General features: G+C 39.9%; 1 protein-coding gene across 1 annotated transcript in view; it reads left to right on the forward strand.

Moving 5' to 3' along the window:
* The first annotated feature begins 5,130 nt into the window (after positions 1 to 5,130).
* Positions 5,131 to 27,731, forward strand: part of camk1db (calcium/calmodulin-dependent protein kinase 1Db) — a 29,194-nt gene continuing 6,593 nt past the window's right edge. The window contains exons 1-6 of the mRNA XM_004069923.5: positions 5,131 to 5,728; positions 21,149 to 21,280; positions 22,034 to 22,108; positions 25,810 to 25,948; positions 26,427 to 26,553; positions 26,771 to 26,846. Of these exons, the coding sequence (XP_004069971.1) occupies positions 5,634 to 5,728; positions 21,149 to 21,280; positions 22,034 to 22,108; positions 25,810 to 25,948; positions 26,427 to 26,553; positions 26,771 to 26,846 (644 nt within the window). The 5' untranslated portion in view covers positions 5,131 to 5,633. The remainder of the gene's footprint in view (positions 5,729 to 21,148; positions 21,281 to 22,033; positions 22,109 to 25,809; positions 25,949 to 26,426; positions 26,554 to 26,770; positions 26,847 to 27,731) is intronic.

Consider the following 27,731-nt stretch of genomic DNA (forward strand, 5'->3'; position numbering starts at 1 on the left):
GCTCGGACAGGGCAGGGCTTGGGCAAAGGTCAGGTCAAAGGTGCAGTGAGGGTTAGGTCAATGGTATTGTTTGGGTTGGTCAAAGGGCCGGTTAAGGTTGGTCAAATGTGTCTGCAGAGGTTTCTGCATGAAACAAATGGGCAGATACAGTTGAAACCAGAAGTTTACATACACCACATAAAAACATGCAGCTTTTTTTTTCTCTCACTGTCAGACCTGAAGTAAAAGTAAACTTTTCCTGCTTTAGGTGAATTGCGATTCATAAATTTATTTATATTTGCTCAATGTCAGAATAATGAGACTAGGGTTTTTCTTTAATTACTTTTATCAAAGTGAAAAGTTTACATGCGCCAAGATCACTATGCCTTTAAACAATTTGGGAAACGACAGATGATGTCATGTCTTTGGAAGCTTCTGATATGTTCATCGATAGAATTTGAGTTTACACACCTGTGGATATATTAAGGCACATTGAATATCTTGTTTTTAAGACATGAGACGGTTAAAAGAAATCAGTCAAGCTATTAGGAAGACAATTGTAGATTTGCACAAGTCTGGTTCATCCTTGGGTGCCATTTCCAGATGCCTGGAGGTTCGACGTTCAGCTGTTAGGACAATTGTACGCAAGAATAAACATCATGGTAACGTCCAGCCAGCGTATCGCCAAGGAAGGAGACGGGTTCTGTGTCCCATAGATGAACATACTTTGGTCCGATTTGTCCAGAACAACCCAAGGATGAATGCAAAAGATGATTGTGAAGATGCTGGCTGAAGATGGTAAGACTGTCATTATCAACAGTGAAACGAGTACCGGTACTGTACAGACATGGGCTGAAAGGCTACTCTGCCAGGAAGAAGCCATTACTCCAAAAGAAACATAGAAAGGCCAGATTAAAGTTTGCTAATGTACACAAGGATAAAGACTTTCGTTTTTGGAGACATGTCCTGTGGTCTGATGAAACTAAAATTGAACTGTTTGGCCACAATGACCATCGTTATGTTTGGAGGAAAAAGGGGGAAGTCTGTAGGCCTTGGAACACCACAACAAGTGTAAAACATGGGGGTGGTAGCATCATGGTGTGGGGTTGTTTTGCTGCTGGAGGGACTGGTGCACTTCACAAAATAGATGGCATCATGAGGAAAGAACAGTGTGTGGAAATATTGAAGCAACATCTGAAGACTATCAGCCAGAAAGTTAAAGCTTGGGCGCAAATGGACAATGACCCGAAGCATGCCGGCAAACTGGTTAAATTAAATTAAATTAATTTTATTTATATAGCACCTTTCATGACGAGAAGACAGCTCAAGGTGCTGTACATAAAAACAAAAACAAATGCAATAAAATACAATAAAATACATTCAATTATCCCAGCGCAATAAAATACACAAAGACAAACACCAGTGGATAATAAATAAGTGATTAAAATAAAGAGAAACCAGAATTAAGATAAAATTAAAGAGAGACCAGAAAGCGCCGTCTGCCCTGTCCTCCTCTCGGCAGAGGTGTCAGTATAGACCCAAACACCCCAGCCGAGGGCGAGAAAACACTCGAAAACAGTCTAATTTGAAATAAAAAGAATATGTGGTAAAATATCATAAATCTTGATTAAGCAAATAAAATAATAAAATGATGTGCAAAAACATCATAAAACGTAAAAAGAATGAAGAATAAATATATATGTGATAAAATATCATAAAATATAAGAATAGAAAATAGTGGATTAAACAAGTAAAATGCTAAAAATGATGTAGTAAAACATCATAAAACATAAAAAGGCATAAAATCTAATTAAAAGCTAATTTAAAAAGGTGTGTCTTTAGTTTATTTTTAAAAACCTCCACAGTTGGTTACAAAGTGGCTTAAGGATAACAAAGTCAATGTTTTGGAGTGGCCATCATAGAGCTCGGTTCTAAATCCTATTGAACATTTATGGTCAGAGCTACAGAGGCGTGTACATGCACAGTGACCTACAAACTCGGCTCAGTTACACCAGTTCTGTTTGGAGGAATGAGCCAAAGTTTCTACCAAATCTTGTGAGAAGTTTGTGGAGGAATATCCAAGACGTTTGACCCAAGTACTGCAGTTTAAAAGCAATAGTACAAAATACTAATGAAATGTATGTAAACTTTTGACTTTGGTGAAAGTAATAAAAACTTGTCCAAAAAATCCCTAGTCTCATTATTCTGACATTTAGCAAGTAGAAATAATTTTGTGAATTGTAAGTCACCTAATGCAGGAAAGGTTCATTTTTATTTCATGTCTGACGGTGGAAAAAAAAAGCATGTGTGTTTTTATGTGGTGGATGTAAACTTCTGGTTTCAACTGGAGGTGCAGCAGTTGCAGTAATGTGGTCGCTGTATTGGTCCCTTGTAGTGAAGAGGAAGGTAAGATGATGGATTGACTGGTCTATCCATGTTCCTACCCTCACCTATGGTCATGAGCCCAGGGTCATGACCAAGAGGATTGTATACTGTATTCATACAGCTGAAATAAGTTTTATCTGCGGGTCACTGGGCACATCCTGTCATTTTCTGTCTAATCTGAAGTAGCTGGATATATAGAATTACCGTTTTTTTTTTTTTTTTTTGGGCTCATGTACTTGCGATTCTTTAAACAGGCAGGAGCATAAATAAGTAACCACAGTGAGTCAATGAGTCTGTTCCGCAGATAATCTGTGGCAGAAGGTCGTTGGGGTGATCAACAAGATTCATGCTGGCGTTAATCCCCAATCCTGCATCACTGTGGATCTGCACAAAGTCAGTCCCACAGCCTCCTAATCCTGTAACTCTTTCAGTACAACAGCCTTCAAACCACTGCTGTTCAAGCTTCTGCACAAGCGTGGAATGAAGAAATTATCTCACATTTTTGTGTAACAACTGACAGCTAAATCTAAGATGGTGTGTAGTCCCCTCCAAGATATGCTTACCGCATTTTCTGCACCATGAGGTGTACTGGAATATAAGGCGCACGTCAAATTGTGTCTTTTGAATTTATGTCATCTACAAGGTGCACCAGACTGTAAGGTGCATTACGCGAGACAAAAGAGTCTAATATTTCAAAATATTTCCAAAATATTTCCATTAGTCAGTCAGACTTTAACTGTGTTAACCGTAGAGCTTGTTACATTCTTCGTCAGAAGCGTTAGCCACATTAAACTGTTCAAAATGCCTGTAACTCCCAACCTTAAAACAAAAAATCACAGTACGACAGCGCTACATGTTAGCTGCGTCAGCGGATTTACAAGAACACCCAACCTTTGTTAGCAACTCAAAAAAAGAGAGCTGTGATCCTCTCAAAATCACTTCAATGTCAGTAAACCTAAACAGAATGAATCCATATATAAGGCACTCCCGATTATAAGGTGCACTGTTGTATTTGAAGAAAAAAAAAACTTATCCTTTTAATTGTGCCCTATAGGATGAAAAATATGGTAAACATATTTTTTCTAGCTTTGCAGTTTAGGCTAAGAGAGGATTATCAGTTGGGGCAAATCTTGTACCAGGGAGAATTCCAGAATGTAGTCAGATTAAAAACCCACTCTGATGAATTTTGTGCTTTTGGTGTTTTTAACATGTCTTTGTAGCATTTATCTGATTATTGTGGACATATATAAGCAAAATAAACTTAAAACTGCATTTCTTAGTATTTCTGTAATGTTAGAAGTGACCAGTAGAGGGCACTGGTAAGTTAAGCATGAAGGGACTGAGGCGGAAAGAACACGAAGAAGTGGTTGATGAATGTCTGGAACTGGAATGTATGTTAGAGAGCAACGGAGGAATAAAAGTCTCAAGAGTTGAACCTACAGAGTGTCCTGCAGTCTATTTTATGTCTGTAAGACAAGAACAGACATTACAATTTCATTATTCAAATTTTGGTAAATCAGGAGCAGGTGAAAGTATGCAGTTGGATAAAACTCTCAGTTGTGATGCAGCAGCTGAAATGGACAGGCCAAAGTCTTCCTGCTCCACTCAATTCCGATGCATCCACTTGCAGACATAGATCCACACACGTCTCTGTTTTCCTCATCCGAGCTAGTACCTGGTTCAAATCTGTATCGCTGCAGTGCTCCGATATGGCTCGCCATTTTTGTTGTACCGCTAATGTTAACTTGGGGTTGTGAGGGGCCGTAAGCTAGCGGGAGAGAGTGTAAATGATGGGATATCAGTGGAGGCTTACTTCTGTGCCTACTGTCCCGGCCAAAACTCAGAGGTGCTGCTCTTCAAAAACAATGTCCTAGTTTTTTCTGATTTTGGCTGAAAACGGCATAACCATAAATAAAAATCCCAAATAAAAGACCACTGGGAAGGCTTTTACAATATATGAAAAATATAGTTGGAGTGGGACTTTAAACATGCCCAACTGAAACACATAATCATTTATTTTAATTCATATTCACTTAAAGTCTATTAAAATTAACAAAACACTATGTGTTGACGTCTTTCAGGAGACGTTCTAGTTGTGCAGTTTTAAGGGGCTATATCATGCTTTTCTTCGGCCTTTCAGAGAATACTATATCTATATTATTGGTACACAAAAGAACGAAAATGTGAGTTATTTTCACTGTTCATTTTCCCCCTCAGAAGTAACACGACTCAACCCTTGAGGCACCGCCTTTCACTCTGTGTGGGTGCCGCCCCTCTTATGACGTCAACCTAGAGATGGCCCCGGCAGCGTGTCTGCGTTTCTCTCACGGAAACAAAACAACATCTGAACTTTAGCAAAAATGGATGTGTATATAGTGCATTTAAAATGAAAGCGTTTTGCAGATCCCCGCTAGCTCTGCAGAGAAACTGTGTGTGTGTGTGTTCGCCTGGGGGCGGGCCTGGCAGCGCAGACCTCTTCCTGGAAGGGGCTTGTCTCACTTATCTACGTCACTATGTGAGAACCCGTTTGGATTGGGAGGGGTTGGTGCAGGTTTTTGATCAAAATACTGCCTTGGGGTCGTTTTTTTGAGGAGTTAACTCTATAATTCCCATAAAAGCTCAAAAAGTTTATTTTACCTGATACAGGCTCTTTAAACAAACCATGCCAGCATCCGTTTCCCAGGAGCCTAACATGGAGAAGTGTGACATGTGTGGAAGAGTTCGTGGCGGGCCGGTGTGATTTGGTGCAATGCGAACCTCCGCGGCTGTCAGACAGGAAGGCGGGAGCCGCAGCCTCCCACTCCTCCCATTGCTATAACAACCGCGGGGCGGTCGGTCGGTCGGCGTGACTCGATGGCACAGCGGCGCGTCTGCCAAGTGTCATCCACCTGCGAGTGGACCGACCTCTGCTGCGCACAGCATCACCGCAGGAGGAAGAGGAGGAGGAAGAGCGCGTGTTTCCCACGTTCAAGTGTAGTGAGCAGCGGGGAGGCTCAGGCTCCGCTACGTCAGACAGATTAGTCAAAATAACCTCTCGGGGTAGGACATACCTCCCCCCTGGGCTCGGCGCTGACTGTTAGCCAGGAAGCGTGGCGAAGCACTGAAGTGCACTACTTTTTTTTTCTTTCTTTGTTTCCTTTTTTTTTTGTTTGTTTGTTTCGGGGTTTTGGTGAGACGGTTGTGGTGTTGCTCCTCCAGCAGCGCCTCCTCATCTCCTCCTCCTCCTCCTCCTTCTCACCCCTTTCCTGAACCCCCCCCCCCCGTGCGAAATGGCGAAAGAAAACGGCGAGTCCAGCAACGGATCCTGGAAGAAGATCGTCGATGACGTCAAGAAAATATTTGACTTCAAAGAAGTCCTCGGCACGTGAGTAGCAACACGCGGACGCCCGGCTCCTAAACAGTGGGGGTGAGGGGGGGGGGGCTTTACGCCCAGCTGTTGCTAATTAGCGTCAGAAAAGACGGACAGAAGCTGACAGCTGTTGAATAGGAGCTCACAACTGCCCCGCGAGGGGGAAAGAAAGCTAGTCTGCACGCGGCATTTTCCGCCGTGTATCAGTCCATAAAAAAAATAAAAGCAATCAATGTGCGGGCAGCCATTAATTCAACAGCAGCGGGGCCTGTTTGCAGACACAAAATGATGGCATCAACTCCCAGTTTGAGGCGCCATCTGCGCCCCTTTGCTCCCGTCTTTGAACAGATTCTAGCCGAGAAAACATTATGTCTGGCTTTGAGGACACGCGGCACTGTAATAAACACTTGTGTCTGCTGTCTGGAGACTTTCAGGGCTACTTTTCCCCCCAAGTTAGAGTCTCTGGTTCTTGGAGCTCGCAGCAGACAAATTCCAGAGTTTATTTTGGTCTGTTGCCTTTGTGTGGCGTCTCCTGGATTTATTTTTTAAAGGTTGGTTGATGGGTCTGAACATTTTTTTTAGGGTGTAATGGTTTTCTTTTTTTCCTCATGGAATAAAATGAACTGGACCTCTACTAAATAAAAGAAAACTAGATTATTATTGTTTCCTGTAATCACACCCTTTAACACTCTAGTAACAGTTATTTTAGAATAAAGCAGAAAAGTTGGGAAGCACGAAAGAGACCAATCTTCTTTAATCCTATAATGTCTTGTTTGGTAATTCACCAGTTTTCCACAGATTAATGTAGCAGCTATAGTAGATTTTTGTAAAAGCAAAGACTATTCGAACAACTTTAATTTTCCCGTGCTGAAACAACAGCACCTATTTTGTATTTTCCAGGATGTTTTGCATGAAGCAGCTGTAAATATGCTTCCTGTAGTTCCCCTTGAACTGTTGACGTCACATCACTCCACTCCTTTAAAAATAAACGTTCTTACATTAGCAAATGATCATGCTTTGTCTTTTGGGAAAAGGCTGAACAGGTCTTTTGGGTGTATTCAGACTGGACACATTTGATTCGCTTATAGTGAACCAGAGTTTGTTTCCCCCGATTACAAATTTTCAGTCTGAATACACCCAAGTGGACCCTGGTATGAGACCAGGGACCGCTTTCAGACCCATCTTTCGAGGTGGTCTTCATCTTCAACCGGATAGGTTGTAAACAGAGGAAGGTGGAAACCATGACGATGAGACACAGCAAGTCATTGAAATTTGGTCGGATGAATGTGGGTTCATTAAAACAACTTTTAACGTGACATGTGTTGCTTCTCACACTGGTGTCCCGACAATCTATATGTCATAAACACTTATTAGCGTACCTTCTCAGCTGCCTCCTCCTCAGTAACCGCCTTGCAGCATGCCTCCACCGTACCAAAGCAACGAGTAAAAAGTACCTGATGTTGATATAGATGTTCAAAATTGTTTAGTGAAATAAAAAGTTTGAATTATCCCGACAAGGATTGCAAAGCGTAAGACTTCCGTTATTCTTTCTCTCGTTGCTCTGCCCCGCCCTCATAATTCCTGGCCAATGACTGAAGAGATCTTTAGTCACATGCTTTTGTTTACAAGCATAGGCAGTCTGAATACAGACCAAGCACAAGATTTAGGACTTGAACTGGACCAAACTAAGCAGACTTGGTCCATACCAACAGAATTTTCTAGTCTGAATAGTTAAGGTTTCTTGTCTCTTTTTAATTCGATACTTGAGCAAAGAGATAATACAAAAGCAGTAGAGAGACTCAACTTGTTTCAATGTGGGCATTGATGAAGCTAATGAATAAAGTTGACAAAATGTGGCTTCTTTTCAGTTTAATAGATCTACTATGAATGATAAAAGGCTGATAGGCCCCTTCTTAAACCCCTATTATGGCTTTTTGACAAAATGGACACCTTTTACAACTACTGCCACCTATAGGTGGATATCAGAACTGTTGTTTTCGAAAAAGCTAGCCCCTGTGATGAAAATGCAGCGTAGCTATGCCAACCTGGACACAATAAAATTTCATCTAGGCTCGAAAATAAGGATAGTCAGGTTCTTTTAGTCCTCAAAGGGAGGTTGCCTTTAACTACCAGGTGCTGTATGTTACTGTATCCACATGGGGGCACTCTCTTGTGTGTGCTGATCCCAAATTCAGGTGTGGGTCAGGTACTCACCAAATATATGAAGCCATATCACGTGTGCAAATTTTGTACTTTGATAAAACGTTAGTAGCATAAGTGTATTTTAGGAGTTATTTATTGATTTATTTGTGTTTTTAATTAATTATTGGAATTTGAAATGTTTTGATTAAAGATGAAGAGGACACTTCTCTGAGGGAGCTCTCCTTTGTTTTGTGTTTTTTTCGTAAAAGGAATTGTAAACCACAGACCCCCCGTTCCCCTGAATGTGCCTCCGTCAATATTTGATTCTGCAGGGTGCTATCACACATTTGATATTGTGTTTCACTTTTTTTTTTTTTTGCGGGAATTATAAAATAATTTTCCACAGATTGCTTTGGCTAAAAGATTGTGTGGAAGGCCTGTCCAGAGGAAGGACTCTCCCTCTGGGATTCAGTTTGTTTTCTCCCCAGAATCTGATGTCAAGAGGCTTAAAAATGGAGGCTGGTCAGGTCTGGTTTTACTTACATTTTTTTTTAATTTTCTTTTATTTTTTTGTCTCAACTGTGTTTTCCCCCTGTTTTTACTGTCCTATCCTCTCATTTTTTTGAGGATTTCCCACATCAACTCTCAGCATGACAGTTGATGTGTATTTTTTGAGGAGCAGCATTATAAAATCCCTCACGCAGAAGGATGACTCATAAAACAAACTCCACACTGCTGGAACCGATGGACTGAGCAGTCAGACGCTCTTACCTGGAAGGTGGTTTGATTTCCCCAAGGCTTTAATTTAAGAGCAAAAAACCGCGGAATAGCACCAGTGAATCATAGTGATTTACTGTCTGCACAACTGCCAGGTTTGAGGAGCACAAGTCTCTCAACCATAGCCGGCCAGCTTGCACATCCTCTGTGTTGTTATTGAGTTTTTACGTTGCACTTTTTCATGACATTCGGCTCAGCCTGCATGGGTGACTACAGTATAAAGTAGGAATCCGTGTTCTTGTCTTGGTCAGGAGGGGGCTTGTTTGCTGCACAGCGGGGTTCACATCGGGCCACCTGGGCTAGAAAAGCCCAGCAGGCCTGCAGCTTTGCCCCTGGATTAAAAATGGAAGAGGAAGATTATTCTCTTCCTCTTCTTAATGCTGCACATCATAAGCTTGGGAACTGTTTTCTCTTTTTGTGGTTGAGTTCCTATCCAATTCAATTCAGTTTTACCTATACAGCCCAATATTACGACACAGTTGTCTCAACGCTAATTGTACAAAACATAAAATTAGTTATAAAATACAATAGCTGATTGCTAAACTAAACTAACCAGACTAAACTAAACTATTCCGTGTCCTAATTACACTAATGGACAAAACTGCAACATCATAGGGTTTTCTTAGGAGTGGACACACAAAATCCATATTAAACAAAAAAATTATACACTCAAGGGGGGACAATCATATATTATCCTGTAGAATCTTTACACATTCATTTTTTTTAGTCTGTTAAAATATTGATAACGTCATATTCCTACACTTTGATTATACAGCTGTGAGAAAGTGTTTTTACTGAGTTTTTACAGATTTTAAACAAAACAAAACTGTCTAAAATGAACAGTTGTTTGGGTTCTCACATATTTTCATACAGTGATCCCTTGCTATAACACGGTTTACTTTTCACGTTTTCCCTACTTCACGGATTTGCATCTTGCATTGTGTTCTGCATTCTGATTGGCTAAAAAGTCACTCCGCTTCTTCTCTACCTGTGCGTCAATAACGTTGCAGTTTAATATGTACACGTACGTAAATCAGTGTGCCAAATTTACATTACGACATTGCATTTTCGAGTTTCTCCAAAACCCATAGAAAAAAGAGCAACAACAACTGCCAATCACTATGTTCTTCTCCCGAACAAACACAGCTGCACCGCGGGCTTCAAAGGGAAAAAACACTGCAGAGCGGAGTCAGGATGCAGCGGCTCAGTCTGAAGAGCAGTGAAATACACCTGAGTCTCTATTTGTCCGACTGTACTTTGTATTTTTTTCATAACCATTTCAAATTTTCTTCCGTTAAATAATTACTCGGGTCACGGTGGGCGGGGCTAATCTCCGCAATTTGAAGCCTTCTGTTTACATCGATGATTAAAATTATTATTTGACAGTACAAAAGTTATTTGTTGAAAAAAACGTTTCTAAAGTACTTTTATTCGTGAAACAAATGGTTGAGCCTGTAAAATGTTTTTTTCTTTCTTTTCCATGTATAATAGAGTATTTAATTGTATATTAATTGTAAGAAAAAATAGAGGTTTCTACTTCACAGATTTTGCCTGTCACGGGTTCTTTTTGGAACATAACCCCCGCGAAAAACAAGGGTTTACTGTACATTAAAATAATAAATAGTAGAAAGAGGATATATTAAAACAGCTGGATAGGTCGGCATTTCTCTGTGTTTGCATAGCGATTCGGCATTTTTGACCGTTTTCATTCAGAAAGGAAGCTGTGGGCTATGACTAAAGCTTTGACCACACTTCTTCCTGCTGTGGAGCTAATGAGATCTCCACCACTGAAGCTAGTCCTCGTCTTTCCTTGGGGCTAATTTCGGACCCTTAAGCTGCTGAGGCTCTAAGAAAGAAAATTAAGTAACCCTACTGCTGGCAGGTTTGGAGATTCCACCTCGTTGAATCTCAAGGCTTGAGGAGTGATTGCAGCTCACTGTTGAGATTCTGAAATTTCAAAGTGAGATATGCCTAATTCAATTCAATTCTATTCGATTTGATCTATTTAGCCCAATATTACAACATAGTTGTCTCAACGGGCATCATTAATTTTACAAACCATAAAATCAGTTACAAAATGCAATAGCTGATTGCTAAACTAAACAGAGTAAACTAAAGTGGGCATCCCTGCCTTTAGCTCCTCCTTCTCTCCTTACAAAGTAGAACCTAGTGCTCTAAACATGAGTCATTTGTACACAAATTTTTTGTTTTATTTGGGAATAATTCCTTATGATGCCTGTGGAAGGTAGTCTCTTGCTCACATAGTCCAGCACTTTTTTAAAAACTGTTTTTTTTAATGTAATGGACCATTTTTACTTTCAAACATGCATTTTTCTTTTCTACCAAAACCTTGATTTCTTCCCTCAGAGTTCAACTTTGTGAATCAGCCTAAAGCATTACAGCCTGGAGCATCATTGAAAAAGAGCGAACTTCCCTGACACATTTCAGTGTGGATCACTCTTTCCAGCTGCTCTGCCACAGGGTTATGTACCCCTCTGCTCTATGGAATCAGAATCAGGACTAAGGAGACTTCCCACAGGGATAGTGTGGGACAGGGAAGCAGAAAGCTTTCATAGCTATATCTGGTTTGCCTTGCTATTCACCAAATTACAACAGCAGCTCGTTTGGGGCAGTATAGTCCAGTCCAACCCATTGACTGTATACGACAACTAGAGGGAGTGTGATGTCACCCAACTGCTCCAAAGAAACAAAGTCAATTCAGTCACCATTTTTTGATGATAAGGACACCGCCATGTTGGAGCCAGATGACATCAGTAAGCAGTGATTTGTCCGAGTCGATATGAGTCTTCGTTTCTATGGCAAATACTCTCTGATCAGGAATTAGCTTGTTGAAAGACCACACCCCTACCATTTGAAAGCGGGCTTGAGAGACTCTGTCTATTAAATGTGTTGAGCCTTCAACACAAGACCACATGCTTTTATTGAGGCATCTGATCGGCCAGTTTATAACTTGAATAACTTTCAGTAATAGAAAGTTAGACCTATGACCAATAGAATGACAGAGTAATAGCTGTTTATTTCTTTATAGAAGTCTATGAGATTTTGGCTACTTGGAACCAGCGGGTACTTCCTATCTGGACCTCGCAGGGGGAGGAGTCACTCAGTCCAGTTCTCATACAGTCAATGGTCCAACCTGGGAAAAATAAAAAAGCAAAATAAGAGTTAACTTATTCCACAATAAGAAACTTTACAAGGTTTTATAGATTCTGGCTTTTTCAAATTTTTGCCTTGGGCTGATATACTTTTTATTTTTTCTGTGCCAAATATTGTAAATAACTAAGTCTGCTCTTTGGTCATCTGTTAGACCTTCTCATTTACACTGCTGCTGAACTGTACCACAGTTTATTTTGAAATATCCTAAAATCCTTATTTTCAGGCAAACCAGAGTTTGCCTGAAAATAAATTCAGGTGAGCGTTCACCTAGGCCCAAATTAGGCAAAAATATTGTAGCGACCAGGGGTCAGCCCCTAAGACTCATGGGAAGTGGGGAATCTTGATGTGAAAACCACGAGTGAGAGGGCTGGGAACAGAAGTGACATCCATGCTGTTTGGCTGTTTGTGGAGTGTTGGAATAAATGGGTGTTGATGCCAAAAAGGAGATTTTGCTTCTCTGTCTACTTCTTCCTCTCGGAGACTGTCCGGGGTCGTGCGGTGTATGGGGCACGGACAGCTCTCCAATGAAGCCATTTAATTAGCAGCTTAGTGACGTGCCAGCTGGGTCGTTACAATATCCAGACCGACCGGTCCTGTGTGAAAGCGACTTGTAAGATCAAACACTCCATCTTTATGTCAAGCAATTTCAAAAATAGTTTAAGTGAAATCATTTTTTAATGTACAATGCAGTTAAATTTAATTCTTCTGTCATTTTTTTATTAACCTGAAGGTAGCTCCACGGTGGAGCAGTGGTTAACACTCACCTCACAGTGAGAAGGCACTGGTTCAAATCCCGGCTGGGATCCTTCCTGTGTGGAGTTTGCATGTTCTCCCCGTGTATGCGTGGGTTTTCTCACGGCTCTCCGGGTTCCTCTTGCAGTCTCAAAACATGCTTCATAGGTTCATTGGTTACCTTATATTCCCCAAGGTCTGGAACTCACACAAGGACTGTGTGAGTGTGTGTGTGTGATTGTGTGGCTCTGCAAAAGTCTGGTGACCTGTCCATGGTGTACCCCGCCTTCACCCAACAGTAGCTGGGACTGGCACCGGCAACCCAGTGACTGCAAAAGGGACAAAGCAGGTTAAGGAATGATGAATTAACCCGCAGGTGTTGCAATGCTCTACATAATCACTTAAGTATAACTGATCATATCAGTATGACTCATCGGCGCTTGTAGCTTCTGTTATCTTTGTTGACATCTGTTTCCTTTGGTTCTGTTGAGTGTTTGGCGGATGCTCAGATGAGCCCCACTCTCGATTGCTGGAAGCGCCGAGAGCATTTACAGAGCTATCAAAGTTTCATTTCTCTACATTAATTCAGTCTGGAAATTAGTGGGGGGTTGGGGGGGTGAATTGCGCTCAAGGCCGCTTGATGTGCAGAGCAGGGTGATCTCGAGTGCTTTGGGCATCAGACGATAAGTTATTTATCACGTGGAACTGGGTGTCTTAAACCACATGTTTGATCCTCACAGTAGGAAAGCAGCATTGCTGACGGCTGTCAGTTACTTTACAACAATGCGTCTGACATTAAGAACTGGTATTGTGACCAGCTAACCTCTGAGGAATCATGTATTATCCTGAAGAACCTTAAGCAGAAGTATTTTAAGCAGTCAAAGTGTCTTCGCCTCCCGAAAAAGATAAAGAAATAAAAGCCAAACAAATGGAATATTAAGATTGAAGCACATGAAGCTGTGTGCTGAGCGACCAAGAGATTCTGAGAGGAGCTGCAGGTGACATCCATGAGAAAATGAGAAATTCAGTTATAGGCAGTTACAAAGCAGTGATGGAAATGTCTGAATAAAAAAAATGTAACAAGTACAGCTTGATGATGTGCTGCTGTGTTTGGGAGAATATTTGACAAATATATGGTCTGTTTCAGCATGTCGTTCAGTAATCCAGCTCCTTAAGATGTGTCAGCTCTCCTCCTGCTTGTAGCTTTATCTGTCAGGTTGGAAAACTGACAATTTTTTTTGAGCTGTTGATTGTGCAAACAGTCAGGTGTTTTTTCAGAGCTGTACTCCCACAAAGCTCCAGCTGTCTTTGTTGTTCCGACAGCATTGTCCCTCATGCATTGATCATCTCTGAGACATTCAGGCCTTGAAAACGCTGCGAAACGAACGCTGCAACTAGGCAACCAGGATGATGGAAAAGTCTTCAGTGGTTCCCTCCGAGGAAGATTTCAGCACTTTCCAGCACTGTCCTCTGGCTGTGCTTACTGTTGAAGGACGTGAGTCTTATGAATAGTAATTACCTGAGCTTTCATTAGTATTCCAACCCTCTGGCTGCAGTGGGTGCCTGAACATCCAGAGTGTTTCCTTCCCTGCGTTCAGAGCTGAAATGCCCAATACTGTAAGCAGACAAGAAGAGAGGGATGATCCTCTAAAGCAGGGGTCGGGAACCTTTTTGGCCAAGAGAGCCATAAATGCCACATATTTTGAAATTTAATTTCGAAAGAGCCATACAATAATGTAGTGTCCTTTCCCCACACTGAGGCACGGAGACTTAACCTCTTTTAAAGTTCTTTATTCCGATTACTGCAGACCGCAACAAACGCCCTTCAATTAATTCAGCAACTCCTGAATCTCTCCCGCCGACACGAGAGCGCTTCTCCCAACTTTATATTCCCCTGCTCCCGCTGCAGCCCTCCCATTTCCCTTATTCGGCCCATAGCTGAACCCCATTGGTCCAAACTACCTAACAACAGGCTGAGCGACAGAACTGAGGGCCAATCAGATCTCTGCTTGACGCGTTCAATGAACTCCAGAACTTTTAACGCGGCCCAACAGCCATCCAACTCAGTCCGCGACAATTTGTTTAAAACTAAATATACAAATGAATGTGTGCATTTGATTTAATTTTAACATTTTTAAAGTAAAATAAGTCTGTGGATTCTTTTTAATAACATTGTTATTCTGTTGCTAATAAATGATGAGTATTTCTCGTGGTAGTTTTGCTGATGGTCTAGTCTGGTTGATACGTGGTGAGTTTCTGCTTCGTTCAGGCGTTGAGACTTTAAACGTCATCGTAGGTCTGAATGTTCTGTAGATGTGAGACAGACTGCTCACATGCAGACGGGGAGCCAAACACACACTCACACGCTGCAGTGAGTGACGGGCAGTGGGTTTTACGTTTTTACAATCCCTGCGCGATTCACCTGCTGCCTGTCCCCACAACCCCTCACCCCCACCCTCTGCTTTCTCCCTCACACATCCCGTCCCCGCATCTGCGCGCTCTTTCTCAGAGACGGGAGCGCGCAGTTTTAGGCACGTCAATTCACAGGTTTCCAGCTGGTACAAACTCTGTGAAATAATAGATAATAGTAACTGATAGCGCTGGCGCAGATTTCTCTCTCTAAGCACTGCTACTACTGCGCGCCTCTGACATCGCATCGCGCCCGAGAAGGACTGGTCTAATGAAAAAAAAAAACTATAATTAAAGATTTGTCTGCGAGCCACATGTGACCATCAAAAGAGCCATATATGGCTCGCGAGCCATAGGTTCCCGACCCCTGCTCTAAAGTGAGCCCTAAAAATGGACCCTTAATTAACCTTATCTCCTAACCCTTCGATTCAGGAGTGAAGGGGCAGAAACATGTAGAATCAAAACAGCACCAGAATTGCTTTGCCTCTTTCTTTTCTTTTTACCTGGAGCAAGCCAGGTTTGATGTCACACTTACTGTACGCTGTGTCCGAATTCCTTCACTACTCACTATATAGTGCGTTCGCCCCCTTTTGTAGGGCTGTCCGAATCTAACATACATACAAACATATGTGATTGTTGTATTGGGATTAACATGAAGGAGATAATATATTATTCTTTTTAAAATATCATATTCTACAACACCTATGTCTTAAAATGTATACGAAAGCAACAAAAAAATAACAAAAAAGCTGCTTCTGATTGAGCTGTAAGCTTCAGCATAGTACCTACACTTGTTCTGAAACCAATTGCTAGTTTTGATCAGACACTAATTTTTAGCTTAAGTTACAATTTGGGGGTCTACGTTTGCATCCTTGATTCAGCTTTTTCCGAAGGTATGCTATTAAAAAAATTGAGTAAAATTCCAATTTCAAAATTTCCTTTAATAAAGCATCTCATTATTTAAGATTATCAGTACTACTTCAATGCTCTGCCTCCTTAACAAAACACAGGTTATACTTGTTTATTAACTTAAAAAGAATTGTTTATATAGCACTTTTGAAGATAAAAATCACAAAGTGCTTCACAGTAAAACACAGAAAATAATTAAGAAAAATCAATTTAAAAAATGTGTTTTTAGCTGTTTTTTAAAAGAAAACACTGAGTCTACAGATCTGAGGCTGAGAAGAAGGGAGTTCCAGAGGGATGGAGTCACTGTTGTTATGGCTCTGTCACCTCTAGTTTTTATCCAGGTTCTCTTAACAACCAGCAGGCCCTGGTCACATGATCTCAGGGCCCTGCTGGGAGTGTACAGCTCTTTTATACAGACCGGTATGTTAAAGCCAGGATTTTAAAATGCACTCGGAAACAGATGGGGAGCCAATGCAGCTGGATTAATAATGGGGGGATATGTGAAAATACTTGGAAGATTTGGTCAAAAGCCTTGCAGCAGCATTCTGGACCACCTGGAGCCGTCTAGAGCTGTCTTGTAATCTTGTAGATTAGCTTTTATTTTGGGAGATCCTTAATGTTATGATTTAAATAAAGTATGTGAAGCCTCTGTTCATCTAACTGCTGTAAATCTAAAACAAAGCTCTAATGGCTGGATAGTTAGTGTGCAAAACATTGCAGCTGAATCAGAATAAAATGCTGAACAGCAGTAATGTTAATCAGTTCGGGTGGGCGGGACAGAGCAGGTGCTGGTGGGCAGACTCCACCCCTTCCTGTGGGGAAGACCCCAGAAGACGGGTTAAACTTCTAAACAGGACAGAAGGTGAAATAAAAAGACCTTTTCCACTAAGAATGACTTAAAAAAATGAATGAATGAGAGCATAAAAAAATGCAGACATTTACAGCCAGGCGTAAACTGAGAGGATGCAGCAAAAGTGATGATGGCTACGAGGAACGGGGTTTCTCTGTTTGGTCTGAACTCTTTTTAAGACATTTGAATAGTATTTTTAGCACAGCTTTAGGCCCAATGTCTTTCTTTGGGCCTCAAATGTCACTGCCTGACTGAATGTTGTCTCTTTCTCATGGACACGGTGCTTCCAGCAGAGTTACACAAACCCCCTGCCCTCAAACTGCCTTTGCAGCCACCTTTGGGTTTGTGGGATTGGGGAATTGGTCCCACCAAATCCAAAGCAGTGGTATGATGCTGGTGTTTACCAAGATGTGAGGATGAGGATGGGACAGTTTGTGTGTGCTTGGATGAATCAGTGTTGAGCCTACAAACAGCTGAAGGAAAAACAACAATATTTTTGGCCACTTTGTTACTAGCAGCCTGCCACATGGACACACTTTTCACTTTTTTTTTAGTTTGTTTCTAATTTAGCACCAACAAATTGATTTCCAAAAAGATGTTAGAAAAAAACCCTGCCATGTGCTATTGGCTAGTGTGCAGTCTGACCTTTAAAAAAACTGTAAAAGTAGAGCAAAAAAGCATCTTCTGCTTAAACAAAACAAAAACCAAAAAACTCTTCAAACCACGAGAGGACAGCACACCCCTCCAGTGTATATAGAGGAACATGCATGTTTTTGTAAGTTATGAATGTGTTGATGGCCGTCTGGATAATCCAGGGTCTAGTTTTAAGGGGCCCGTACATAACTACATGGCATCATCAAGTTCAATTGTCTGGGAATCTGCTTGGATTAGAGCCGTGTTTTTAGTCATGGTACGCCTGCAGTAATGCATCTCACACAAGATCTGTCAGTGTGATCACCCAAGTGCAAAACAATAGATGCTGCCCCTTCATTAACGAACCTTTTCTGTCCGAAACATCCGGTTTTTCTTAGCTGGGCTCTGAATTTTCATAAGCGTCCCGGGCTGTGGGCCAAGATTGCGCCGGGGCGATTGTGTGAAACGAGGCCCGCTTTGCATCTGCAGCATGAGTTAGCGGCTTCCCTCCTGGAAGCAGCCCACAAGCCTATTACTCACGCGGTTCGGTGTGACCATCTGTACTCTATGTGGTGGTGTTGACCGGCACAGGCAGTTTGTTGTGAAAATCAGGAGCACATCCCTCTGAATGCAGGACAAACTTAAAGTTTGGATAATCTAAACTTTTTTTTTTTAGCATCCCAAGATCTGGATACTAAGGCTTGTTCAAATTGCTGACACAAAAACAGAAAAAAAGTAGATGAGCTTAATTAAAAGCTTTATTTTGAATTAGAGATCATTACCTTGTGCTTCTTCAAAGTGGCTCATTATATTGCTCCACAGGTAACCCTTCTCATCTCAGCTAATTTAATTGTTTTCTGCAGCGGGGAGGGTTTATACTCACAAATAGCGCCCGTCTTGATCACTCAGAACTGCTTCTTTAGCATTACAAAACAATGAAATGGTAATTGCTTTTGATTCCAAACTCCTGCTGAACTTCACTGGCCAGGGTCTAATGTAAAATGACGTTCATTGTTTTGTTTAGTTTTTAATAAATGATAAGTTGTCTGATTGAATATTTTGGCAGCTAGCTCGTAACCTTTCTCAGGTTTTTTGCATCAACAGTGTGGTGAACCTGCTGCCTTGGATTGTGTCATGTTGTCATTCACCGGAAGTGATGCCGCTGCATGTCTTTGTGGTGAGCCAGGAGACCGAAATTGTGCTATACAGTTTAAGCACACCCTCTATGTGAGTCTACAAGTGGTTTCCGTCTCTCCTGCAGAAAGCATGCTCTGAAAAGCGGCCTGCAACCTGCTTGATGTGTCTAGAGAGTGGAGGAATCTCCATTCCTGCTGACATCCACCCAGCAGTGGAAATAAAGGGAGGAATAAGGCCCTCGTGACATAACAGCTTAGGTGGAAAGAGTGACCTGCGAAAGACCAACAAATGGTGTCCTGGACCTCCCTGCTGAATTTACATATTGTCCCACATAGTGTGGCAGAATGAGGTCAAGGCAGAGATGCAAATCCTCCAAGCTAAATGTTGCTCCGCATGGAGTGAGCGAGTTCACCTCTCCTGAAGTCAGGTAGTGTGTTCGTGCACGGACGGACTGACCCTCCCCCTCTGCGCGATGGAGGAGTTGGGGATTAGCCTGGCTCTGAAGGCCATGGTGGGACTAACTGCAGCCAACAGTGGCGCTGAGTGTGAAGCCTGTTGGGAGGCGGTGTATATTCCCTGAAAGCTTAACAGATCTCCTAATGTAGATTTAGAAAGTCACTAATTTTAATATGTACAAGTACTTTAATACTCAAATTAATCATTGCATTGGTTTAGTAAACTACTTATATAACTAAATATATGGGATGTTACTGATTCGTATCGCTTTTCTCCTATCACTGTCACTTTAATATTGGTGTGACTTAACTACAATTAACCTTTCCTATCCTTTACGGTTTCTTTTCTTTTCATATGGAACTCTTTGTTACTTATGCTTGTGTGATACACCCATGCTGTTTTTTTTCTTTTTTTCAGTTTCAGTTAAAGTCCCACTCCAATCATCTGTTGATCCATTCTAAAAGCGTTCCAAGTGGTCTTTTCATTATAATTATGACATGATGGAAATACTCAGAAATGCTGTTTTAATCTCAATTTTCTTTGTGTGTCCGCCATCATGTGAAAAATCTTTTATGTTTAAAACACCCAAAACACAATTTTCATCAGAGTGGCTCTTTAAAACTCAGCTTAAATTTGGAAGCAGCTTTTTTTCAAAGATTTCAAGATTTCAAGAAGATTTATTTGTCATTGTCAGTGAAACAACGGAAATACGTTTGGAGCATCAACAACAGCCACTCAGTTCAATTCACCAAATAAATACCCAAATAAATAAATAAAGTAAATAACGTTAGTTCTCCTTGAATTATACAAAGTTTTAATAATAAAACGATGCAGCAAAGTTTAAGCTTTCTTACTTACTTCTTAAACTCTCCTCATACTGACTACATGAGCAATCTGACCTTTATGTATTCTTGTAGAACAACGCTGGGGGAATACCACGGTGGGTGAAGGGTTTGTGTGGCAGCAGTTTTAGTCAGATGGTGGTTTTCACAAAGTAATGCGAGTCATGATGAAGGGGAGCTCTCATTCTAGGAGAAGATCCAGCTGCGTCTTAGCTCGTCTGGTCCTTTTGGTTTGGTACTACTTTAGAGTATGAAAGAAAACGCTTAATAATATTTGTGATAATGTTAGTCGGTTAAATTAAGGTTTTACTCCAGCATCCTCTCCTCCCAGGTGCCCATATTCTATTTTTATTATTCTAAGTCGATTTTGAGAAATAAAAAAAAAGATATGTTTTTTCACTATTTTTCTTGTAAAAACTTTGCTAGATGTTTCTTTGTCTTGTTCCAATTGTTTTATCTGTGGCCAAGTCGTGCATATTGTAAAAGAATGTGAAATAAAGTCTCAAGCTGGGGTCACCCTTTTTTTTTTTCAGTGGTGCTGCTGTGAAGCATCCCATAATAAAAAGATTTGGCAGATCAGTGAGACCAACATAGCAGGCCTGCACTAATGCAGACATTGTGACATGTTTTAAATGAGTCTTCTTCATTGTTTTAATCCTCTGAAAGGTAAAAAGGTAATTTGTTGTGCTCTTTGCAGTAGTTTGCATTGAAAAGAGACTCATCCATTCATGCATCCATCCATCCATGCTTCCATCCATCCATGCTTCCATCCATCCATCCATCCATCCATCCACCCATCCATATTTATATGCAAAAGGTGCTCTCATTTTTTTTTTAAATCTCTGAACATGATCCAGAAAGCCATAGATCACCATTTCTGTTATGATCTTGACATAAAGACGTCCTGAGGATGCATAGAAGGAAAACGGTGACTAATGAAAACAAATGGCGCAGGAAAAGCAATCACGCTGCCTTCTCAGCAAGCTTTATCGTCCACCTGGTATCATAGCAACAGATACAGATTGATCGTACAAATTTCTCCTTAATTTTGTATTTGTTTTTAAAGGCAGTCATATATGGAGGCAGATGGCAGAGAAAGATAATGCTATCTGAGCTTCTAAGTGGGTGTGATTTAAAAAAAAAATTATTTTTAAATTTATTTTTAAGGTTTAAAAGTGTTTGCCATGCTTTGGGCCGCACACGCCTGCAAAGAAGGCTGTGTGTGTCGACGGCAGCGGTTCTCTGTAAATATTCACAATATGCTGTTTATGTACTCTGACGTCTGAGTGCTCTGCTGTTATGCACTGAATATGTGTCAATATTGTCTCAGCTCACACAAAGCGAGAGTAATGCGCCCCTTTTCTGTTTTTGCAGTGGTGCTTTTTCTGAGGTCGTGATGGCTCGGGAGAAGGCCACAGGAAAGATGGTTGCAATCAAGTGCATTCCCAAAAAAGCTCTCAAGGGGAAGGAAACGAGCATCGAGAACGAAATTGCCGTTCTCAGGAAGTAGGTGCCACATGACCAAGCGGATGTTTGCAGAAGAGAGGCTCTCCACTTTGCATCAGTCTTGAGTGTTTCTGTTTCTGCTCTCCCTCCTTATGTTTAACAGTTATTGACAAGTCTGTTTGTGAATAAAGTATTTAAACCTTTGTGTGGGTTTAGATAACACACACCCGTGTTAGATTTGCACAACTAGACCCCCCTTTCTCCTCTAGGGCCTGATGGGTAAATTCCCAGAGAAGCTCAGTTATCAGTCACTGTAAAATTAAGCATTGCAATAGTTGGGTGTAGTTGCCTAGTTACAGTTGCTATCCGCTGGCTGCTTTCATTTTCCCCCCTTTCTTTCTCTAGTTTTATCTGTTTCTCTCCGTCTCTTCATGCTCTTTAGCTCTCTCCGTCAGCCTTTGCGCTGCAATCTAATTTTCATTCCAGACTTGTGTTGCTCAGTCCTCTGAGATTATCCCAAATCTCCTGCATTTTTTTTTCTTTTCCCGACACCAGCCCTGCTATCCATTGCATGCAGCCATACCTTGCTTGCTTTTGCAGTTGCTTGGACACAGACTCCCAGCATCTTGATCCATCATATTATTATTCTTGGGGGTTTCAGCTGCCAGGAGTCTGGATCCTTTAATGTTCTCTACAGTCTGGCTAGTTTTCACCAGTTAGGATGAACAAACATTTATGTTTGAGAAAATAAAATGGAAAACTGGAAAAAAGGTTAAAGCAACAAACAATGAATTCTCTCCTTTCTTCCTTCAGGATAAAGCATGAAAATATAGTGGCTCTGGAAGACATCTATGAGAGCTCGAATCACCTTTACCTCATAATGCAGCTGTAAGTACAACAACCCACCACACTGTGTGTGTAGGTCACTTCTTGGCCTTCCATTTGGCCTGTCATTTTGATAATGGGTTGTGTTCTGAGCCAGAGGCTAGCTGACGACCTTGAGGCGTCGTTGCCAAAGTGAATACTTGAAAAAGGAATAACGTTTTATAGTTTTTCATATCGTGCCATCACATTCATTAAATAATGCACTGGAACGTTTTCTTTCCATTACGTTCAATAAGTGCAGGAGACATTTTTAATGAACTTTCTTGACACAATCTGTTCCTCGTAAGGAAGCTTTTAGCTTACCAGTTTTTCTGCATTACAGGGCCCACCGGATTATATGACAAACTGTCAATGATTAGTCTATTTTCAAGCTTGTGTCCTATATAACATACACCAAGTTATAAGGTGCATTAAACGAAAGAGTCAGAGATACATGTAAGTTAGTCAGTTTTGATTAACTGCTTTCACAGTTATTCAAGCTACATGATAGGCACCTTACAATACTTGTAAGTCCTAACCTTTTCCACAACACATAAAAAACAGACCGATATTGCTAAAAAATGTTACTGTGACTACGCTAACTCCCAACCTTGTCAGTAACACTTCTTTGTTTAATTTTTTTGTCTTTCTCCAGAATTTGCTTAAACACATTCTATTAATTTTAAAGATTAAGATCTCCAGGTTTTCTTTCGAGCAGCAAAAGCTGTCAAGATGGTTTAAAGCCTTCCCTTGTCCAGATAATTTACCTGCTACTGTGACTAATGGACTGTCAGTTTAGCCAGCAGTTCTCTGGCCTCTCGTTATCTCTGTAAGGTGCTTAATGTTGCCTTAAAGTCTCTTTAACATAAGAGGTTATTGGCAGTTGTTTATAAAAGCAGGCACATTGTCACATTTAGTGTTCTGCCTTTATCTTTTGTAGTTTGAAAGTATTGAATGGCATGTGCATTAGTGGCAAACACTGCATTGGTACAAAATGTCAGGATGACATTTGATAGATGCAAGACAACTTAAAAAAAATGGGCTTTTGAAAGAGCTTTTTTCACTAAGCTGTTACATTTTTTTGGGACAAGACTGTCATTTAGTAAGTACCAGTCAAATGTGTGTGCTTAAAGAAATACATCAAACTTACCAGGACAAATAGATTTCTCAAAATAAAAGTTGTGAAAATAAGATAAACAAGTTAATATATGTAACTTTTGCACATTTAACTAAATAGTTTATTGGAGTGACCAAACATTTAATTCTATTTATCTACTTATTTAACAAGAGAATAGAATAATAGGTCATGTGCCTGTAAACATTTTTTCTGTAAAGTAACAATTTTAACTTAAATTTTGACTGGTAAAAAGGATTTAATTGCAGAATTGATTTGTACACTACTACACAGATTTGTAGTATTAATCAAAGTTTTTTGCAGCATTTTTTCAAAATAAATGTCTTGCAGCTTCTTCAATGTCTAATAGACCCCCCAAAAATACATTCATGATGTTAGATTATCATTGTGAATACATGTAGGGGCATTATTCAGCTGAGAACTGACTGAGTCACTGACTTGAGGTCGCATGACTGACAGACTCATTGTAAAAATTAAAGCAAAGCTTCAGTGGTTAGTTTATGACAGATTTTTTTGCTCTTATTTTTGGTTGAAATCGACAAAAAGCATGTTATATCATATATGAACAAAAAGATGGAAAACCCAAAGGGATCAAAAAACATTTAGTTTTTGTTTTTACATCATGCTGTTTGTGCAAAGGTTAGCTCACTACCGTTAAAAATAGTTTTTTTTTTGTGTCAAAAAATAAGGATCTGATCACAGCATCTCTTAATCGTAAACCCATGCAAACTTCTGAAAATAACCAGCTTTTTTCTCAGTCTGCCTTTAATTGGATTTATTTGAATTTTGAATTTTTTTTGAATTTGAAATGGTTTATTTCAAGCAATCACATAGAAATGACACACAAAAGCAATACAATCATCAGTTATACATTCATACATTAACTAATCAAACTTAGGATAAATAGGCATATTAATAAACATTGCTTGAAAGGGAGTGGAAGGAAGCGAATTTATAAAATCCCACCCCGTTATACTATAACCATTTTATAACATGATTTATCAATATCCAGTTCATAACTTTTATCAGACAGAATTAAGAATCGTAAAGTATCAATAAAGCACATGACAAAGATGAATTACTTAAATTATTATTTAAAAATAACTATTTCAGAAATCAACATTGCAAATGCAGATCAGTTATATAAAATATATGCAGATTATGCATTCATAGCAAAATTTCATGAAGTATCAAAAGTTAAAAACATGTGCAAAATCATGCTACATTAGGAAAGATTTTTGAATCAATTTGAAACACATTACAAAGATGAATTACTTAAATTATTTTGGGAAAAATAACTTTTAGAAATCAACATGGCAATGAAGTATCCAAAATATATGCAGATTATGTTACTTATAAAAGTCATTGATATGATTAAAAAAAACAATAATATGTCAGTAAAATAGACAAAACACTGTTTCAGGAATTTTCATAGAAAAATTTGATCAAGTATCAAAAGTTAATAATATGTACAAAATGATGTTTCATTAGGAAAAAATCATGAATCAGCTTTTCAAAAAAAATCTTTTTAAACAAGTGAAGTAATATAATTAAAATTCAATCAATTTGACAATTAAAAATAATTGATTTATCATTTGTTTTATTATTTTTTTGTATTTTTATTTATTTATTTTTTTTATGACAAAGAAATGCTGTGAAGTAAAATAAAAAGTAAAAGGTTATTTAAAAGGTTAAGACATGTAGGCAACACTAAGTATCTCATAATTCCTTCACTTTTCAAATATAATTAAGTAGTAGTCCTGCAAAGTAACAATTTACGGTTTGTCTATAAGATTGTAACATATTGGAGAGAAATTTGGGGTCCTTTCTTTTTATAGAAAGGACCTTTTATAAGCTATTGTTTATAATAGGGCTTTAATATGTTTTGTAATGAGCTTTCTGAGTTTTAAAATTTAAACATAGGCATTGTCATTGATGAATTCTAAAACTTTCAGCCTTTTCTAAGCATTAACTGGTAGGCGGAGAATTTTATAGTTATAATTTTATAGTCGAGAAAGAGAAACCTAATTTATGACACCTCCGCTGCCGTGTTTGACAGTTGGTATCAAGTGCGTGAAACCAAATAGTGGTTTGTCTCATCCTAACAGCCTCTGAGGTTGTCACAATGCAGTCTGCTTGTCTTGAGTCTCTGCGTGCGTGAGAATTGGATATCTCCTGGACGCTGCTGATGTCTCTATCTTATTTGTTAGAAGTTGTATTCACATATTTAAGCACTTAGTGTTATGTTCTATATGAAAAGTGCTATATCAATAAAGTTTGATTTGGTTTGATTTGATATTTCTAACACCACAATCAGGAGTGAAAACTTTTTTGTTTTTTATTTTGTTACTGATGACTTGAGCTAAAACTGTAACACCTAAAATTCAATGTTCTGTTTCTCATTGCTCTTGAAAAAGGATTAAATATGATGATTGATAACATGATTAAACATGGAGTTTGTGTGTTTATTTGTTTAAAAGTATTATTGTATTTTTCTTATTCTTCTGATTATTTGATGCCACCTTTACACCTTTACACCCGTCAACCTGCTATCAAAATAATGTAAACTTGTCCTGTTGTCTCGTTTAAGGGTGTCTGGAGGTGAACTCTTTGATCGGATTGTGGAAAAGGGTTTCTACACAGAGATGGATGCCAGTAGGCTCATTCGGCAGGTTTTGGATGCAGTCAACTACCTGCACTCCATGGGAATAGTGCACAGAGACCTGAAGGTACACCAACACCCTAATGGTGCACTGAAGTACTTCCACATCTTAAGTCTTCTTACGGGGAAAATCCCTTCTAATTAACCCGTCTAACTGATGCCACATCTAGGCCTGATCATCCAAAGAGGTTAAGTGGCCGGGATTTTCTTTCTAAGTAAACAGATGGAGCATCTTGGCTGATATAACTTGTTCTGTGGCCTGGAGGATGAGAGTCCACCACAAAAATGGAAGGTTTTGGGTTCATTTCTACAGTAAAATTATACCTCCATAGTTGGATCTCTGCCTCATTATATTGGATTTAAACCCCCAAATGGTCAAAGCTGCAGCACCCCATTCCCCAAAGGGAGAAGGCTTTAATCTGAATAAACACATTTTTCATGCCCGGATTTGTGAAAACTAAGTCAGTTCATTTTTACTTTCTGAATAGATTAAATAAATGGCACATGACAAATATTTCCCTTCTTTTTTTTTTTTACTGTTTCAGCCTGAGAACTTGCTGTACTTTAGTCCTCATGATGACTCCAAGATCATGATCAGTGACTTTGGCCTGTCAAAGATGGAGGGAACGGGTGGCGTCATGGCCACGGCCTGCGGGACTCCTGGATACGTGGGTGAGGATGACCTGTGATCCTTGGCATTGATGGAAACTGACTCAAAGATAATTGGATGTACGAGTTGGCCAAACATTACTTAGTTTAATCTGCCAGTAGCCACGGGTTAAATTTAGTCATGTGCTGCAATTATTGTGGAGGATTAGACTTATGGTAGAAGGCCAGACTGTTTGCATTGGATTTTAGGTTCTGTGTTCATTTAAAAATGTTCTTGCAGCTCCAGAGGTTCTGGCACAGAAGCCCTACAGCAAAGCCGTGGACTGTTGGTCCATTGGAGTCATTGCTTACATCCTGTGAGTACTAATTATTAAATCTTCACTACGAGTCTCTTAATACATGTTTGGGTGGGCATCATTTCAGAAAAATAAACATTTATTCAGATCAAAAACCAACATGAGATTTAAAAGCTCAATGCTCATTAAAGGTGAAACGTATTGTAAGGTATCGGTGAAAGACCAGGGAAGTCACAAACTGATAGATTCTGATCAGATTAAAGACCTACTCTGATCATCTTTTGATCTATTTTAAAAGCGTTCCCAGTGGTCTTTTAAACATGATTATGCCATTTGTAGCCCAAATAAAACTACCTGTGTTGTTTTCTAGTTTCTGTAGTTCACTAGAAAATTGCCTCGGTGTTGGGGGGCGGGGCTTCTCCTTTCTTTCCCTGTTTCTGAGAGTCCTCTGTTTGCTGGTTCTCCCGGTAGCTTACTGCACCTCACAACCCCAAACTAACTTTCCCGGTGCAGCACAAATAGCTTGCAATACTGAAGCTACCCAGACGTACTTTTTAGAGCCAGCTTGGATGAGAATAAACAAAGACATGTATGGTTTTAGTCTTCTATAAGAGGATGCATCAGAATAGAGCAGAGCTGGGAGCTTGAGGCGCGCCCAGCATCAAAAATACAATCTTTTTCCAACAGCATTTTTCATCTGCTCCTGTTCACAACACTGAATAAAAAATACTCAGACACGCAATTTTGAGTTTAATTTTCCTTTTATAGGTCTTCCACAACAACAAAAAGAAAACAAACCACAAAATCAGTTTGTCATTAAAGTTCAAATTAAAATCCATCAGCTGTAAAACAGTGCTGTTAAAGTTCTTTGGTAGAAAGTGTTGCTGGTATTCTACCATAATAAGGCAAAGTGCTGTGACTTGCCAACACTGAGAAAGCCCCTGG

Source organism: Oryzias latipes, chromosome 6, assembly GCF_053564925.1.
Source record: "Oryzias latipes strain Hd-rR chromosome 6, Olatipes_Hd-rR_3.1".
Classification (NCBI taxonomy): domain Eukaryota; kingdom Metazoa; phylum Chordata; class Actinopteri; order Beloniformes; family Adrianichthyidae; genus Oryzias; species Oryzias latipes.